At 40.5% G+C, this 15,727-nt stretch overlaps 1 protein-coding gene across 1 annotated transcript in view; it reads right to left on the bottom strand.

Moving 5' to 3' along the window:
- Positions 1 to 15,727, bottom strand: part of DIAPH3 (diaphanous related formin 3) — a 564,743-nt gene that overhangs the window by 168,373 nt on the left and 380,643 nt on the right. Inside the window, exon 25 of the mRNA XM_058276598.1 lies at positions 2,624 to 2,759. Coding sequence (XP_058132581.1) covers positions 2,624 to 2,759 — 136 coding nt within the window. The remainder of the gene's footprint in view (positions 1 to 2,623; positions 2,760 to 15,727) is intronic.

Raw genomic sequence — 15,727 nt, 5'->3', positions numbered from 1 at the left:
AAAAGGACTTTTAATGTTTCATTTTTCTTCTCAGGGAAATTTAGTTCACTATTCTACCTTTATTTTCATTCTATTAACAAAAATAGCATTCTGAAATGATAATGATAATAAACAGTGATTTGAAAATAGTTACCTGCTCCTTTGCTATGAGCAACTAATGATTTATGATGGGTAATAAGAAAGAGCAGGGATTTAATTTATTCTACAATGTTAGATGGTAACAGGACAATTTGTGAATCTGTGAAAACATTCAATTCTTATTTGTATGGTAAATATACTAAAGTTGTGAAAACATATGGAAGGAAGCTCCCTGTGGGTTTATGGCACCATTGTGTGGAGTTTTCTCTTCCTCTATCATTCAGGGATGAAAATCCTATAACAAAATTAAGATAAAACAAAAAGTTCTTCATCCAGAAAGGAAACAAAACACTAATGTAAATTCAACAATTCACCCTTCTACATTTTTTTAAGACAGGACAGCTAGGATGACTACTTCCACAAAGGTGAAATTAATTTGGCAGTATGCATCAAAAGACCTAGAGGTATTTATCCTTTTCTATTCCATTTTCCAATGAAATAACTAATTTTTCAATTATTTATGGATAAATGTATTAACCACATTGAGGAGTTGGAAATAACTATTGTTCTAAGATATCATTATTGACCAATGCAAGTTGGATTATATATGGCATATACAATGGATGCATTTTGACAAAGAAATTAAAAATTTCAAATTATGAATAACATGAAAAATTCAGAAAATTCAGCAAGACAGTAAATTGTAGTTTTATTAGGATCCTGGTTACTATTAAAAGGTAGAAATTTTTTAAAGTGGAAAAAAAATGTACCAAAATGTTAATAGTGAGTCTTTTGATAGGGAGATTATGGGTAATGTTTTTTTGATGTATTACTTTTTAGATGTTTTTTATAATGTGGAAGTACTATTTTTAAATTGAAAAAAATAATAAAAACTTAGTTTATCTTCTTAAAAATTGAATTTTTCTTCTGACTCTCATAATTTTAAATTAAAACACTATTAAGACTATATTAAACTTTAAATTTTCCTAAAATTTTTGCTTTATACTTCAAAAGTATACTCTTGTAAATAAAAAAATGGTGTTAGCATGATATTTTTTCCTTGGAAAAAACAATGCGATACATTAAGGAACTCAGTTTCCTTTATCAAACATAAAATATGTCTGCAAAAGCGAAAGTAAAGAAGGCAAAGTAGGCTTCTCTGTCTATACCTGAAGAAACCTTCCGTGAATTTGCTGCCATGAATTGTAAACTACGGTAATTTAGCAGTGATGTGGATGGATTTTAATTAAAACTTCCTCAAAGTTTAGTAGTTTGGAGGTGGAAGAGCCAGACAGAATTTTAAGGGAGTGAAAAATCTAACTATGGTTCACTTCATTTTTTTCTACTTCTAAATTAGTGGTACATTTAAGCTTTGGAAAATATATGCATATGTTTTTATAAAACGGTAATTTTTCTATTTTTTCTGTTTTACCTTTTTTCCAAAAACTTTGTATTATAGAAAATTTCAAAATATACAAAAGTAAAGAAAATAGTGTAATGAACACTCCTCCCTCACCAAGTACCCATAACTCAATTTTGGAAGTTATCAGTTTACCGTCAATCTTGTTTCATCTATACTATCTTCCACTTCACAGCCAATCTACATTATTTTGACTTAAATCCCAAACTTTATACCTTTCCAAGTATAAATTTTCAGTATACATCTCTATTAAAATATTCCCTCTCCTCTACCACTTTTTTCCTTTCCTTGTTTTTGTTTAAAAAACAGATTATGTGTCCTGTAGAATTTCTCACAATCATTTTCCTATTCTTACTAATTTATTAATTGATATAAATGATTATAGTTAATCAAGTAGTAGTCAAAGAAATGTAAATATAATAGAGCCAAAAGAGTACATCAGAGGGCCAAATCATCTATCATCAATCATAGAATGAAGACACAAGTTGTTATTAAAACAAAAAGGAGGAAGCAGATGTGGCTCAAGCAATTGGTCTCCTGTCTACCATATAGGAGGTCCAGGGTTCAATATTCAGGACCTCCTGGTTGAGCAAGCTGGCCCGTGTTGTGAGCTGGCCCACATGGAGTGCTGTCCCATGCAGGTGTGCTAACCGGCACAGGAGTGCTGCCCTGCACAGGGGTGCTGCCGTGCACAGGAGTGCTGGACCATATGGAGAGCTGATGCAGCAAGATGACACAACAACAAGAGACAAAAAGGAGAGACAATGAGAGATACAGCAGGCCAGGGAGCTGAGGTGGCGCAAGAGAATTATAGCCTCTCTCCCACTCCAGAAGGTCCCAGGATCAGTTTTGGGAGCTGCCTGATGAGAATATAAGCAGACACAGAAGAACACACAATGAATGGACACAGAGAGCAGACAATGGAGGGAGAAGGGAGAAAAAAAATCTTTAAAAAAATAAAAATAAAAGAGGTGAGGGGAGAAAGCCCATAAAAAAGAATTGCTGTTAAACAATACAAATGAAAGATCATCATTCTTTTCACCAAAGTACATTAAAATGCTAATAATGCAACCAGTATAAATCTTAAGTGAACATAGTATAAATAGCAAATTTGATGGTACTCACCAGTCTTCATTTCTAATAAGCGCCTTTTCTTTTTCTGGCGTTCAAGTCTTTCTTTCTCTGCTAACTCTTTGGCTATTTTGGCACGTTTTTCTTTTTCCTCTGCTTCTCGTTTTTTGGCATTCTCCTTTATTGCTTGCTGTTATGAATAAATTTTAAAAATGATCAATTTTAACTACAGAGCATCCACAAAGAAAAGAGAAATTTATCAATCTGAAACTATGCATTGGTAGGCCTATGATTAATACCTTTTAAAAAATGATTACTTCTTATATTAGTAACACGGTCTTTAAAAAAGATATGCAAAGAGGCCGTTGTTAAATACATTAGGTGTCTATAACTATAACTTAGGGTTAAAACATCTGAATCTTAGTGGAATCAACTAAGGAGAGAGAAGACAGAGAGAAACTAAAAATTAAAAAAAGCATTTATTTCACAAGGCAAATCTGTTTTCCTATATACATTTCCAAAAGAGTTTCTAACCATTGTATTAGAGTCCTATACCTCCTGTGTCAAGTAAATTATTGAGGATAAGAAAAACTGTTGGGCGGTGGACTTGGCCCAGTGGTTAGGGCGTCTGTCTACCACATGGGAGGTCCGCGGTTCAAACCCCGGGCCTCCTTGACCCGTGTGGGGCTGGCCCATGCGCAGCGCTGATGCACGCAAAGAGTGCCCTGCCACGCAGGGGTGTCCTGAGTAGGGGAGCCCCACGTGCAAGGAATGCGCCCCATAAGGAGAGCCACCCAGCATGAAAGAAAGTGCAACCTGCCTAAGAATGGCATTGCCCACACAGAGAGCTGATACAACAAGATGACGCAACAAAAAGAAACACAGATTCCCGTGCCGCTGACAACAACAGAAGTGGACAAAAGAAGACTCAGCAAATAGACACAGAGAACAGACAACTGGGGTGGGGAGAAAGGGGAGAGAAATAAATAAATAAATAAATAAATCTTTAAAAAAAAAAACTGTTGAAGAGAAAAGAGTAATAGTGAGAAAACTCATGAGTATGAATAAATAAAGATTTACCATTTCAAAGTCAGGTGCTCTGATTGTTTATCAAAACCAATAATAACATGTGAACTATAAGAAGATCTCAATAGACATATGGTAATGTGGTATTAGTGAGAGTTAGCAGGTAAATATGGATAATTTTAAATGCCAACAAAAAGCATGCCATCACATTAACACCTCCTAAATGTGGTAAATGTTAATTGCCAATGAAATCTAAAAAGCTTATCACACTGCTAGTTTATCATCCACGGTACTTAATAAAAGTGTGTAATGAGCAATAACTAACAGATAGATAATTTATTCTCTGTGGTGCTTTAATTTCCTCTTTGTAGTAGTGGGTGGTTTTTTAAAAAGATTTATTTATTTATTTTATTTCTCTCTCCCCCCCTCAACCCCGGTTGTCTGTTCTCTGTGTCTATTTGCTGTGTCTTCTTTGTTCACTTCTGTTGTTGTCAGCAGCACAGGAATCTGTGTTTCTTTTTGTTGCGTCATCTTGTTGTATCAGCTCTCTGTGTGGGCAATGCCATTCTTAGGCAGGTTGCACTTTCTTTCATGCTGGGTGGCTCTCCTTATGGGGCGCATTCCTTGCACGTGGGGCTCCCCTACTCAGGACACCCCTGCATGGCAGGGCACTCTTTGCGCGCATCAGCACTGCGCGTGGGCCAGCTCCACATGGGTCAAGGAGGCCTGGGGTTTGAACCGCGGACCTCCCATGTGGTAGACGGACGCCCTAACCACTGGGCCAAGTACGCTTCCCTGTAGTAGTGTTTTATTGTTTTGTTTCATTTTTAACCCTGGAAATAGTGCCAATTCTTCATTTAAAAAAATCAAAGAAAAAGTTCAATATTATTGACTGATGAAATTAAAGGAAAATTACATGGAAAAAAGTAGGAAGAAAAAAGCATAGAGAGAATATTAACTCATCCAACCATTCATTTATTCATTATTAACAGATTATTAAACTCTTCTGTTATATTGATAAGTATACTTTGACATAGTGGTAAAAAAAAGTTTGTGAGGGAAGCGTATGTTGCTTAACTGATAGAGTGTCTGCCTACCATATAGGAGGTCCAGGGTTCAACACGCAGGGCCTCCTGGCTCATGTGTAGTGCCACTGTGTGCAAGGAATGCTGTGCCACAGGGGTGACCCCCAGGAAGGCATGCCCCTCGTGCAAGGAGAGCCGCCCTGTGTGAAAAAAGTGCAGCCTGCCCAGGAGTGGCGCCGCACACATGGAAAGCTGATGCAGCAAAATGATACAACAAAAAGAGACACAGATTCCTGGTGCCACCTAACAAGAATGCAAGTGGACACAGAAGAACACACAGCAAATGGACTAAGAGAGTAGACAATGTGGGATGGGAGGGCGGGGAGAGAAATATATGAAAATAAACCTTTAAAAAATCAATATAAATAAATAAAGAGTTTGTGATAGAATATTTGAAGAATTACTTTATATTAGATGGACAGATAAGGCTTCTCTATCTGATTTGACATTTACGATGATCTTGAATGTCAGTGACATAGCTAGGTGATGATCTAGAAGAACATACTAAGTAGAGGGGATGACTCATGCAAAGGTATTTAGTGGAACTGAGAGCCAGAATAGTGACACAATATGAGATCAGGGAATTCGATGAGGCCTGGTCATTTAGGGTTTTCTAGGCCACGAGAGAGGGTATAGATTTTATAATAAGAGAACTGGAAAAGCAATGGAGAATTTTAAACAAGAGGGTGAGAGACTAACCACTCTTAAGATACAATCATTAATCAAAAACTTTTTTTCCAAATTATCTGTTTGACGATGTTTAACAAATGGGTTTAGAAGATGAGGTACTATCTCTCTCACAAGCAAATGAAATTATTTACTGCCCAATATAATAAAGAAGATATTTCCCTCTGCTATTGGTCAGACAGTTCCATCTTGAAAATACTAGCTAAGTGAAATAACTCAGACACAAAAGGGCATATATTGCATTATTCCAGCTATATGATATAACTAGAATAGGCAAATTCATTGAGACAGAGAGTATATTTGAGATTACCAGGGTATGGGAGATAGGGAGGAATGGGGAGTTATTGCTTAATGGATACAGAGTTTCTGTTTTGTGTGATGAAACATTTTGGGAATAAATAGTGGTGATGGTTGCATAACATTGTGAATGTAATTAATGTCACTGATTTGTACACTTAAAATGGCAAAATTAATAGCACATATATTGTACCACAATGAAAACTAGATTGAAAAAAAAAAGATTTGGGTTCCCTACATAACACACCTCACCACATACACAGCTTTTACTTCACCTTCTTCACATTATCCTGAGAGAATTTTGGCTCAGAAACTACAAAAATGCTAAGACTGGGAAACGGACTTGGCCCAGTGGTTACGGCGTCCGTCTACCACATGGGAGGTCCGCGGTTCAAACCCCGGGCCTCCTTGACCCGTGTGGGGCTGGCCCACGCGCAGTGCTGATGCGCGCAAGGAGTGCCGTGCCATGCAGGGGTGTCCCCCGCATAGGGAAGCCCCACGCGCAAGGAGTGCACCCCGTAAGGAGAGCCGCTCAGCGCAAGAGAAAGTGTAGCCTGCCCAGGAACGGGGCCGCCCACACTTTCCATGTCGCTGACGACAACAGAAGCAGACAAAGAAACAAGAGGCAGCAAATAGACACAGAGAACAGACAACCGGGGGAGGGGGGAAATTAAATAATATAAATAAATCTTAAAAAAAAAAATACTAAGACTGGCTACTGCTCCAACAGTCTTATGTCCTCTACCAGCAACCATAAAATTATGGCAGGCTAACTTGGTTGCTTTATCAGTAGAAAAAATCTCAGAACCTTCATAGATCTTGACATACATTAATGCTAATAATTATCACAAAGCTATGAAATATCAATTGCAATACTAGGTGCTTTAATATATAATCCATCTAATCTTCAAAACGGATTCTATATTTTCCATTCTGGCACAGAATAGGTAAGTACTTGTTTACTCTAATGAAACCAGTAAGAGACAGAAGAATATTTGAATCTAGTGAGTCTGCTTTTTCTACTTCATATTATGGTAGCATATGTTAAGCACCAGCTATGAGACAATAATTGTTATAAAAATCAATATGGGATATACATATCCAAGATCCTCAACCAACTCCAAATAAGATAAACCCACATAGACCAAACCATGGCATATTATAATCAAAGATAAAGAGAAAATACTGAAAGCTGCAAGAAAGAAGCAAAATGTTATGAACAAGGGAGCCCATTTCTCATCAGAAATTATGCAGGCAAAAAGGCCATAGGATGACATATTTAAAGTGCAGAAAGCAAAAACTTTCCAACCAAGATTTCTATGTCCATCAAAACTGCCTTTCAAAAATGAGGGAAAGATTTAAGACATTCCCAGATAAAAGCTGAGGGAGCTAATCACCATTAAATGGGCCCTACAAGAGATGCTAAAGAGAATTCTGCATGTTGAAAGGAAAGGGCAAAAACAATAGATTGAAGCCAAATGAAGAAATAAATGTCTCTGGTGAAGGAAATTGCATGAGTAAGTGTCAATGCATTTTTGGTTTGTGACTCTACTTTTTATTTCCTATAGGATCTGAAAGGCAAATGATAAATCAGTGGTATTGGACTCATAATGTATAAATGTGTAATTTGTGATAAGAACTACATAAAGGTGGGGGGACAGGGGGTATGGGCACATAGTTTTTGTATACTGTTGAAATTAAATTGATATTGAAGCAAATGATTATTACAGATTTAGGACAGTAACTCTAAGCTCCTTGATAAGTACGAAGAAAATACCAGAGGATATACATGCTCACTGTGACAGAAATTAGAGTACGTGTTGTCAGGGGTGCAGGGGCTAGGGGGAATGGGGATAGGATTTTGGTTTGGGGAGATAGGAAACATCTAAAATTAAAAAAAAAACACATTTAATTGACAATGCCAATTAAATGCAATAAATTGATCCTGTGCAGAATATAACAAGGGAGAACAAACAGCTCAAGAGGACATTTGGCACATGAAAAATCAGACTATAGACTACAAGTGTTATGTCAATGTTAAGTTTGTTTACATAAGGGAATATCCTTGTTCCTAGGAAATGTACATGGCAGTATTAAGAGTTCAAGAAGCATGATGTATAAAACCTACACTCAAGTGTTTAGAAAATGGATTGACAGATAGGTATATAGACAGGTAGATGGATAAATGGACTGATATGGCAAATGTGGCAAAATTAAAGTTGGTGGATCTGTATCTAGGGGGATAGAATCAGAAGTATGTTGGAGTTCTTTGTATGGGGTGTCTACTATTTTTGTAACTGTCCTGTAAGTATGAAAGTATTTCAAAATTAAGTTTTTTTAAAAAGTCTTTGCTCTCTAAGACACTCATTGTTGACCATGGCTTTGCTCATGAATGAGAATACAAACTTGACAACCCAAGGGAAGAAAACAACAAGATGGGCTAGAAAGCAGCAAGAGGCATCGTCAAAGTAGAATATTAGCAGGGGTTCAAAGACTGTGTGTGTATCTTTATGCATGTGTATATGCACACCCTCATAGGTATGTATAAGGGAGGTAGAGTAGGAAAAGGAGAATATAGTAGAGGAAAGGATAAACAAATATTCAGGAATCAAAATTGTATTTCTTGCTTGAGGGACATGAATAAGAGAAACCTACCAAAGATAAATACTGTATCATGCAGCTTATTTGAAAATTATTAAAAAGTTTCTGAAGTGAAATTTTCAACTTTAATGACTGGATGCATTTCAAGAAGATCCTTAAGTATACTACTTATTACCAGATATAACTGCCATAATTTTGTAGTATTCCATTGGACAATAAAAAGTCAAAATTAGTTGCTGGGACCCCCCCAAAATAATGTCTACATTTGGAAACAAGGCCTGAAGTAGTTCTTTAAGCTATGTTGCTTTATGGAAGATGCAGTATTGATTTTCATTTAAAAGCTTATCTCACTTAAAACTTAACTTATTCTAACATTGTATTCATCAGTAGAATTTTATCTGGAAAAATACCAACAGTCAGCATAGAAACAGATATTTAGTGTGAAACTATCTCAGTTCAAACAATAATTTGGATTTTCCTTTAGCCCAAATGTTTGGGAAATAAAAGTAGCCTCAAACAGAAAAACCTAATAGTTAGAACACATTATTCTAGATATAATCACCTCTTTTTCACTTAATGCAGGAAGGAAAGTTAAGGGTGAGCCAGACATAACGACAGTGGGCTATGAGACAAATATTTTTTTCATCTTATTCTTGACCTGTTTTTCTATTTAGTCAATTGGCAAATAAAGTGCACTGTTACTGACTCATTTTAGACATACATCACCAAAAGAAATTCTCTGAGTGCAGAATTTCCAAGGAGAGCCTGGTACATGCAATTGTTAGAAAGTCTGTGAATTTACTAGTCCATGCAATGACTGCATAACTTTGGATCGTCAGGCACAATTTTGAGTGTTCATTTCAAGAGCATAATCGATAATCTACCTGAGCTTCTAAGGGTAACTGGCTTTTTAAGGTAACAACAGATTAGAAAATATGTGCATAAAAATATTAACAAATATGTATAACAAAAATATAAACATGTTAACGAATATACAGATATGTTAAAACTATGTGTGCATTCTGGACAAAAAAACACGAGTTCACAATTATTGCCCCCACAGTGATTTCCCCTCCCAAGCACACCATTCAGTGGGATTAATCACATTCACAATGTTACAGGACCCTCACCACCTTCTATAGCTATAACTTTCCCTTCACCCTAAATAGAAACCCTACACTCATTCTGCATTAACTCCTTGTTGCCCCTGCCCCTCATCCGTGGTAAACTCTAGTAAACCATCTGTCTCTGAGTTTGTATATTCTCTGATATTTTCTTTTTGTTTACCATAGGGCTTTAACATTCTTGTATGCTTATTTGCCAATTTAACAACTTCAGTAGCATACACAAATTATATGCCTATACCCTTCATCATAACACCTCTATGTAGTTATTGACACAAGTTACATATTTAAACATTATAAGTCCAAAACCATTGATATATCATTACCTTTTAGGCATTTGCCTTTTAGATTCTATAGGAAGTAAAATGAGGAGTTACAAATCAAAAATACAACAGCACTGGTAGTTACATTTATCTATGTCATTAATTTTGGTGGAGACCTTCATCTCTTCATATGGGTTCAGTCAATTGTCTATTTTCCTTTCCTTTAAGCCTACAAAATTCCTTTAGAATTTCTTATAAGGCAGTCCAGTGTTGATTGATAAACTCCCTCAGATTTTGCTTGTTGGAATGTCTTAATCTCTCCCTTATTTGGCAACTTTTTGCTTTCAGTGCTTTAAATATGTCTTCTCATTGCCTCCTTTCCTCCATTGTTTCTAATGAGAATTGGGCAATTAATCTTATTGAGGCTCCCTCGTATGTGACACATTGCTTCTCTCTTATGGCTTTCAGAATTCTCTGTCTTTGGCATTTGACAATTTGATTATAACATGGTATGGCATGGTTCTATTCTGGTTTATCCTATTTGGAGTTTATTCAGCATCTTAGATATGTATATTCATTTCTTTCATTAAATTTGGGAAATTTCACTATTATTTCCTTGCTCCTTCCCTCTTTTTCTTTTTTTTAAAAAAAGATTTATTTATTTATTTATCTCCCTTTCCCCACCCCCACCCCGGTTGTCTGTTCTCTGTGTCTATTTGCTGTGTCTTCATTGTCTGCTTATGTTGTTGTCACTGGCATGGGAATCTGTGTTTCTTTTTGTTGCGTCATCCTGTTGTGTCAGCTCTCCATGTGTGCGGTGCCATTCCTGGGCAGGCTGCACTTTCTTTCATGCTGGGCGGCTCTCCTTACGGGGCGCACTCCTTGCACGTGGGGCTCCCCTATGCAGGGGACACCCCTGTGTGGCACGGCACTCCTTGCGCGCATCAGCACTGTGCATGGGCCAGCTCCACACGGGTCAAGGAGGCCCAGGGTTTGAACTGCGGACCTCCCATGTGGTAGACGGATGCCCTAACCACTGGGCCTAGTCCGCCGCCCTTCCCTCTTTTTCTTTTCCTCAGAGGACTCCCACAATTATATTGATATGCTTGATGGGGTCCCACAGGTTCCTCAACTTTTGTTCACTTTTCTTCATTCTTTCCATTATTTGCTCCTCAGACTGGATGGTTTCAGTTGTCTCATCTTCAAGTTCATTAATTCTTTCTTCTGGTACCCCCAATCTGCTGTTGAAACCCTTGTAACCGAGAGTTCACCCAAAGGTTGAAGATTTATGTACCCAGAAAAAAATGTTCTTAAATTTAATGCAATCCTGCAGGTGTGAAACAAAAGGTAAGTAGGATCTTTTGATGAGGTTACTTCTCACACTTAAGGTGTGGCCTACCTCTATCAGGATGGGTCTTAATCCTATTGCTGGAGTCCTTTATAAGAAAATGAAATTCAAACAGAGAGAAAGTCACAGGAGCATCCAGAAGCTGAAATTAAACAGAAGGCAGAAGAAAACTAAGAGGCTAGGAGAGACCAAGGAAAGATGCCTTGTGCATTGCCATGTGACAGAGGAACTAAGGACCAAGGATTGCCAGGAGCCAGACCCAGAACGTCACAGATTTGGAGAGAAAGCATTGCTTTAATGACACTGTTGAGAACCAAAAAGCATAACTTTGCAGAAAAAAATATCTAACGAGCCACCCTGCACCCCCTTCTGTAAATCAGCCCATGAGAACATGGCCTGCAGGGTTTCAAATGAGCCACTCTTGCCCCCTGCTTCTGTAATCTAATGAACCACTCCTGCCCCCACTTCCGTAAATCAGCCCACAAAAGCATGACCTTCCACCTGCCTTCTGCTTCTGTAACCCCACTTGCAAAATTTTGCGTAGCAATGCGTTAGCCAATGAGCAAGAACCATGCTAGTCCTGCAAAAAATCCTATATAAACCTATGAAAACTGAGAAATGGGACTCAGAATTTGAAGACTGACTCTCCTCTAGGCCCACAAGTAATAAGTCTGTTCCTCAGCCCCTCCGAGTGCTGTTTGGGTTTTTCTGCTGCTCAGAAGTCCTGGCTTTGCTGCAACATTTGGTTCCCTAACCGGTAAACCCAACTAAGCAGGCCCTTAAGCCTCTAGTTTGGGATTGGCGGGCGCAGCCAGAGAAGATCTCCACACGAATGAGGCAGCACCACCTGTCCCCTTGATGGGTCCTCCTTCGGGGAAGGGATCCCTGTGGGCCACGTCCTCCGACCCGGCCTGACTCGGTGGAGAGGTGGATTGAACAAGATCAGAAGACACCGGAAAGGTAAGGCCCCGGGGTTCTGAGTCTCAGGCCCATCTCCAGATGGAAGGGGAGACGATCACCTCCCAAAATCTCAAGATTCGAGATTCCAGGATAGAGTAGTTCCTTAGGTGGGATTGTGTAACCTCTGAGTAATTGAATGAATGAATGGGGACTGCAGAGGCTTGCCTCTGCTGATCCAGTTTGTAGCTCTACAGCCTGTGCTACAGAGTCTGAGTGGGCCCCATCCTGCACTCTGCAGCTACGTCATACAGCATAACATCTAATCCACACTCTACTCAGATGCCTTAGCTAAAATAAGCCTAAATTCTCACAAGAGACATGGACAGGTGGGTATCTTGAGTGGCCTCATGAGAGGCACCCCTCCATGTTTGTCCCGCAACACTGGTTCAGGGATGATATCATCACAATCCAAACTCACAGTCTTAGATTATATGTTAAAAAACTTCAAGAAAAGCTTTTCTGGGGATTATAGTGTCCATATGTCCTCCGGAACTCTCCAGACCTTGTGCGAGTTGGAGTGGCCCACGTTTGGTGTTGACTGGCCCTCAGAAGGAATCCTAGATGTAACCAAGGTGCATGCAGTTTGGCATGTAGTCACTCGGGCCCCCGGCCACCCTGATCGGTTTCCCTACATCGATTCTTGGTTAGAAATTGCCCAAACCCTGCCCGCTCAGGTCTAATTCTGTTGGAAGGAAGGGTCAGAGTAGGGTTCTAGCCACTCAAATGGCCAGACCTCAAAAGCCTATTATTCTATGAGGACTTCCGGAGGAAGACACTTTATCCCTACCATATGTTCCAGCCATTCCAGGGCATCTCCCTGCCCCGGAGCCTCCACAGGTAATCTCCCACAGAATCCTGCACCTTCAGTCTTCCTGGGCCCATCAGCCCCTTCCAAGGGGGATCTTGAGACCCCTTTGGCAAGAAGACTTCGGTCAGCGCAGCCTGCACTCCAGATGCCCCTCCATGAAACAAAGAGTCCAGCCCAGACTAGTGCAGATGGGACGGTCCAACCCAGGAGGCCAATCCTTCACAACTACCAGCCCTTCACAACTACAGAGCTCTTAAACGGGAAGCACCATACCCCTTCATATTCAGAAAAGCCTCAGGCTCTTATTGACCTCATGGAGTCCATTTTCCAAACCCACCGCCCCACTTGGGATGATTACCCCAACTCCTCCTGACCCTGTACAATACGGAAGAGAGATGCTGGATCCTCATGGAGGCCAGAAAGTGGTTGCAAGAACAGACCCTCACAGGTGTCTTGGAGCCAGAGGAATGGGCCTTAGAGGTGGCACCAGAAGCTCAACTGCCCTGGGACTTTAACACAGATCAGGGACGGGCTGCTCTTCAGCAGTAACTGAGAAGCCCTTCTTGGAGGGGTATGGGAAGGAGCAAGGCAGCCTACAAACATGTCCAAAATGGCCTCCATCACTCAAAAACCTGAAGAACCTCCAGGAGATTTCTATGAGCGATTCTGCAAGGCCTTCAGAATCTACACCCCCTTTGACCCAGAGGCCCTGGAAAGCCAGACAATGGTCAATGCAGCTTTCATTACCTGGGTGGCACCAGACATCAGATGGAAACTTCAGAAGCTAGATGGGTTTGCAGTAATGAACATCTCCCAGTTCCTTGAAGTCGCAAACAAAGTATCTGTCAATCAGGACAAAACTACTGAAAGGGAAGCAAAAAACCAAATAAAAGAGAAGGTCTCCCTGCTAGCAGCACCCTTAGGGAATCCTGACCTGACCAAACAAGGAGGACCACCCCGAAAAGGGGGGAATACCTACAAGAGAGCACCTCTGGCGAGAGATCAATGTGTCTACTGTAAAGAAACTGGACACTGGAAGAACGAATGTCCACAAAAAGGCCGGACTAACAAGGGAAATGCTCCCAGAGGACAATATCGACCTGAACCCCAAGACCACCTGATCGGGCTAGTGGGATTTGACTCTGAATAGGGACCACTGGGCTCACTAGAACTCAGTCCCCACGAGCCCATGGTCAAAGTAAACATCGGGGGCCAACCAAAGTCTTTCATGGTAGATACTGGAGTCAAATATTCAGTAGTAACCACACCAGCTACCCCCTTTAGTGGAAAAACAGCTAACATTGTAGGCGCAACTGGAAATCAGTACAACCAGCAGCCTTTCTACCAGTCCAGAACCTGCCAGTTGGGTGGCCACAAAATAACCCATGAATCTCTGTATTTATCAGAATGTCCAGTTTCCCTGCTGAGCAGGGACCTTCAAACTAAACTGGGAGCCCAGATCACCTTTAGACCTGAAGGGTCAACAAGTTTAAACCTCAGGACCAGCCTCACCCTCCTTGTCACCATTCCACAGAGCGAGGAATGGAGACTGGACGAAGAGCAAACTTTAAGTCAAAATCTGGAGAGGCTGTTAGAACTGTACCCTGAGGTCTGGGCTGAAAGAAACTCACCCAGAACCATGCTTCTTTCATCATAGACCTAAAACCTGGGGCCACCCCAATCCAACAAAGGCAATAGCTGATCTCCCGTGAGGCCCAATTGGACATGGTCAAACACGTAAACCGCCTAAGAGAAGAAGGGATCTTAATCGAATGCCAGTCACCCTGAATCATTCCACTGCTGCCATTAAAAACACCTGACTGGATGGGATATTGACCTGTTCAAGACTTGCCCGCAGACAACTATGTTACAATCACCCTGCACCCAGTCTTTCCTAACCCATACACCTTAATGGGGCAATTACTACCTGGGGTCGCCTGCTCTGCTTGTCTGGATTTAAAGGATGCTTTTTTCTGCCTGCGGGTGGCTCCCCAGAGCCAGTCTCTATTTGCTTTTGAATGGGGAAATCCCAGGACTCAACAAAAGACTCAATTAACTTGGACTCCTGCAGGGCTTCAAAAACTCCCCTACCCTTTTCAGAGAAACCCTGTTGGCGGACCTGGCTTCCAAACCAAAGGAAAGCTTAAAAGGTACTCTCCTTCAGTATGAAGATAACCTCTTGCTGGATAGCGAGACAGAAAAAATCCTGGGAGTGAACTCAGGTTCTTCCACAACTTCTAAGGCAAACCAGCTATGAAGTGTCTTGGAAAAAGGCTCAGATTGGCCAGCAACAAGTTAGGTATCTAGGGCTCGTCATTTCAAAAAGGCACCAAATACTCGGACTGGAACAAAAGAAGATAATTTGCACTATCTCCACACCTAACACTAAAAGAAAGCTCCGTGAATTTCTGCGGGTGGCAGAATTTTGTCACATCTGGATTCCTGGTTTTGCGGCTATGGCAAAACCCCTTTACGAAGCCTTCACAGGCCCAGAAAAAGAACCCTCATCTGGAGTATAACCCAACAGAAAGCCTTTGAAAAAATGAAAAAACAGGTCAGCCAGGTCCCTGCCCTAGGAATTCCGGATATATCCTAAGCATATGAAAAAAAACATATGGCCCTAGGAATCCTCACTCAAACAGTTGGCTGCTGGCAGAAACCTATTTCCTATCTATCAAAACGGTAAGGTAAGATCCTATAGCTGCTGGGTGGCCTCCCTGCCTGAGGGCTTTAGTGGCAATAGTAGCCCTTGTCAAAGAAGCTGACAAGCTCACTCTTGGGCAAGCCATTCATGTCATGGTATAGCATGCAGCCACCACTTTAATGAACTCATATGGTCACCTTTAGCTATCCAACCCCAGGCTTACTCATTACCAAGGCCTGCTTTGTGAAAATCCCAGGATAACAGTAGAAACCGTGCACACCCTGAATCTTGCCACTTTCCTGCTGACCCAAGGAA

This window comes from Dasypus novemcinctus, chromosome 15, assembly GCF_030445035.2.
Source record: "Dasypus novemcinctus isolate mDasNov1 chromosome 15, mDasNov1.1.hap2, whole genome shotgun sequence".
Taxonomy (NCBI): domain Eukaryota; kingdom Metazoa; phylum Chordata; class Mammalia; order Cingulata; family Dasypodidae; genus Dasypus; species Dasypus novemcinctus.
Note: the sequence above shows the minus strand (reverse complement) of the source record. Positions and strands in the feature narration are given on the sequence as shown.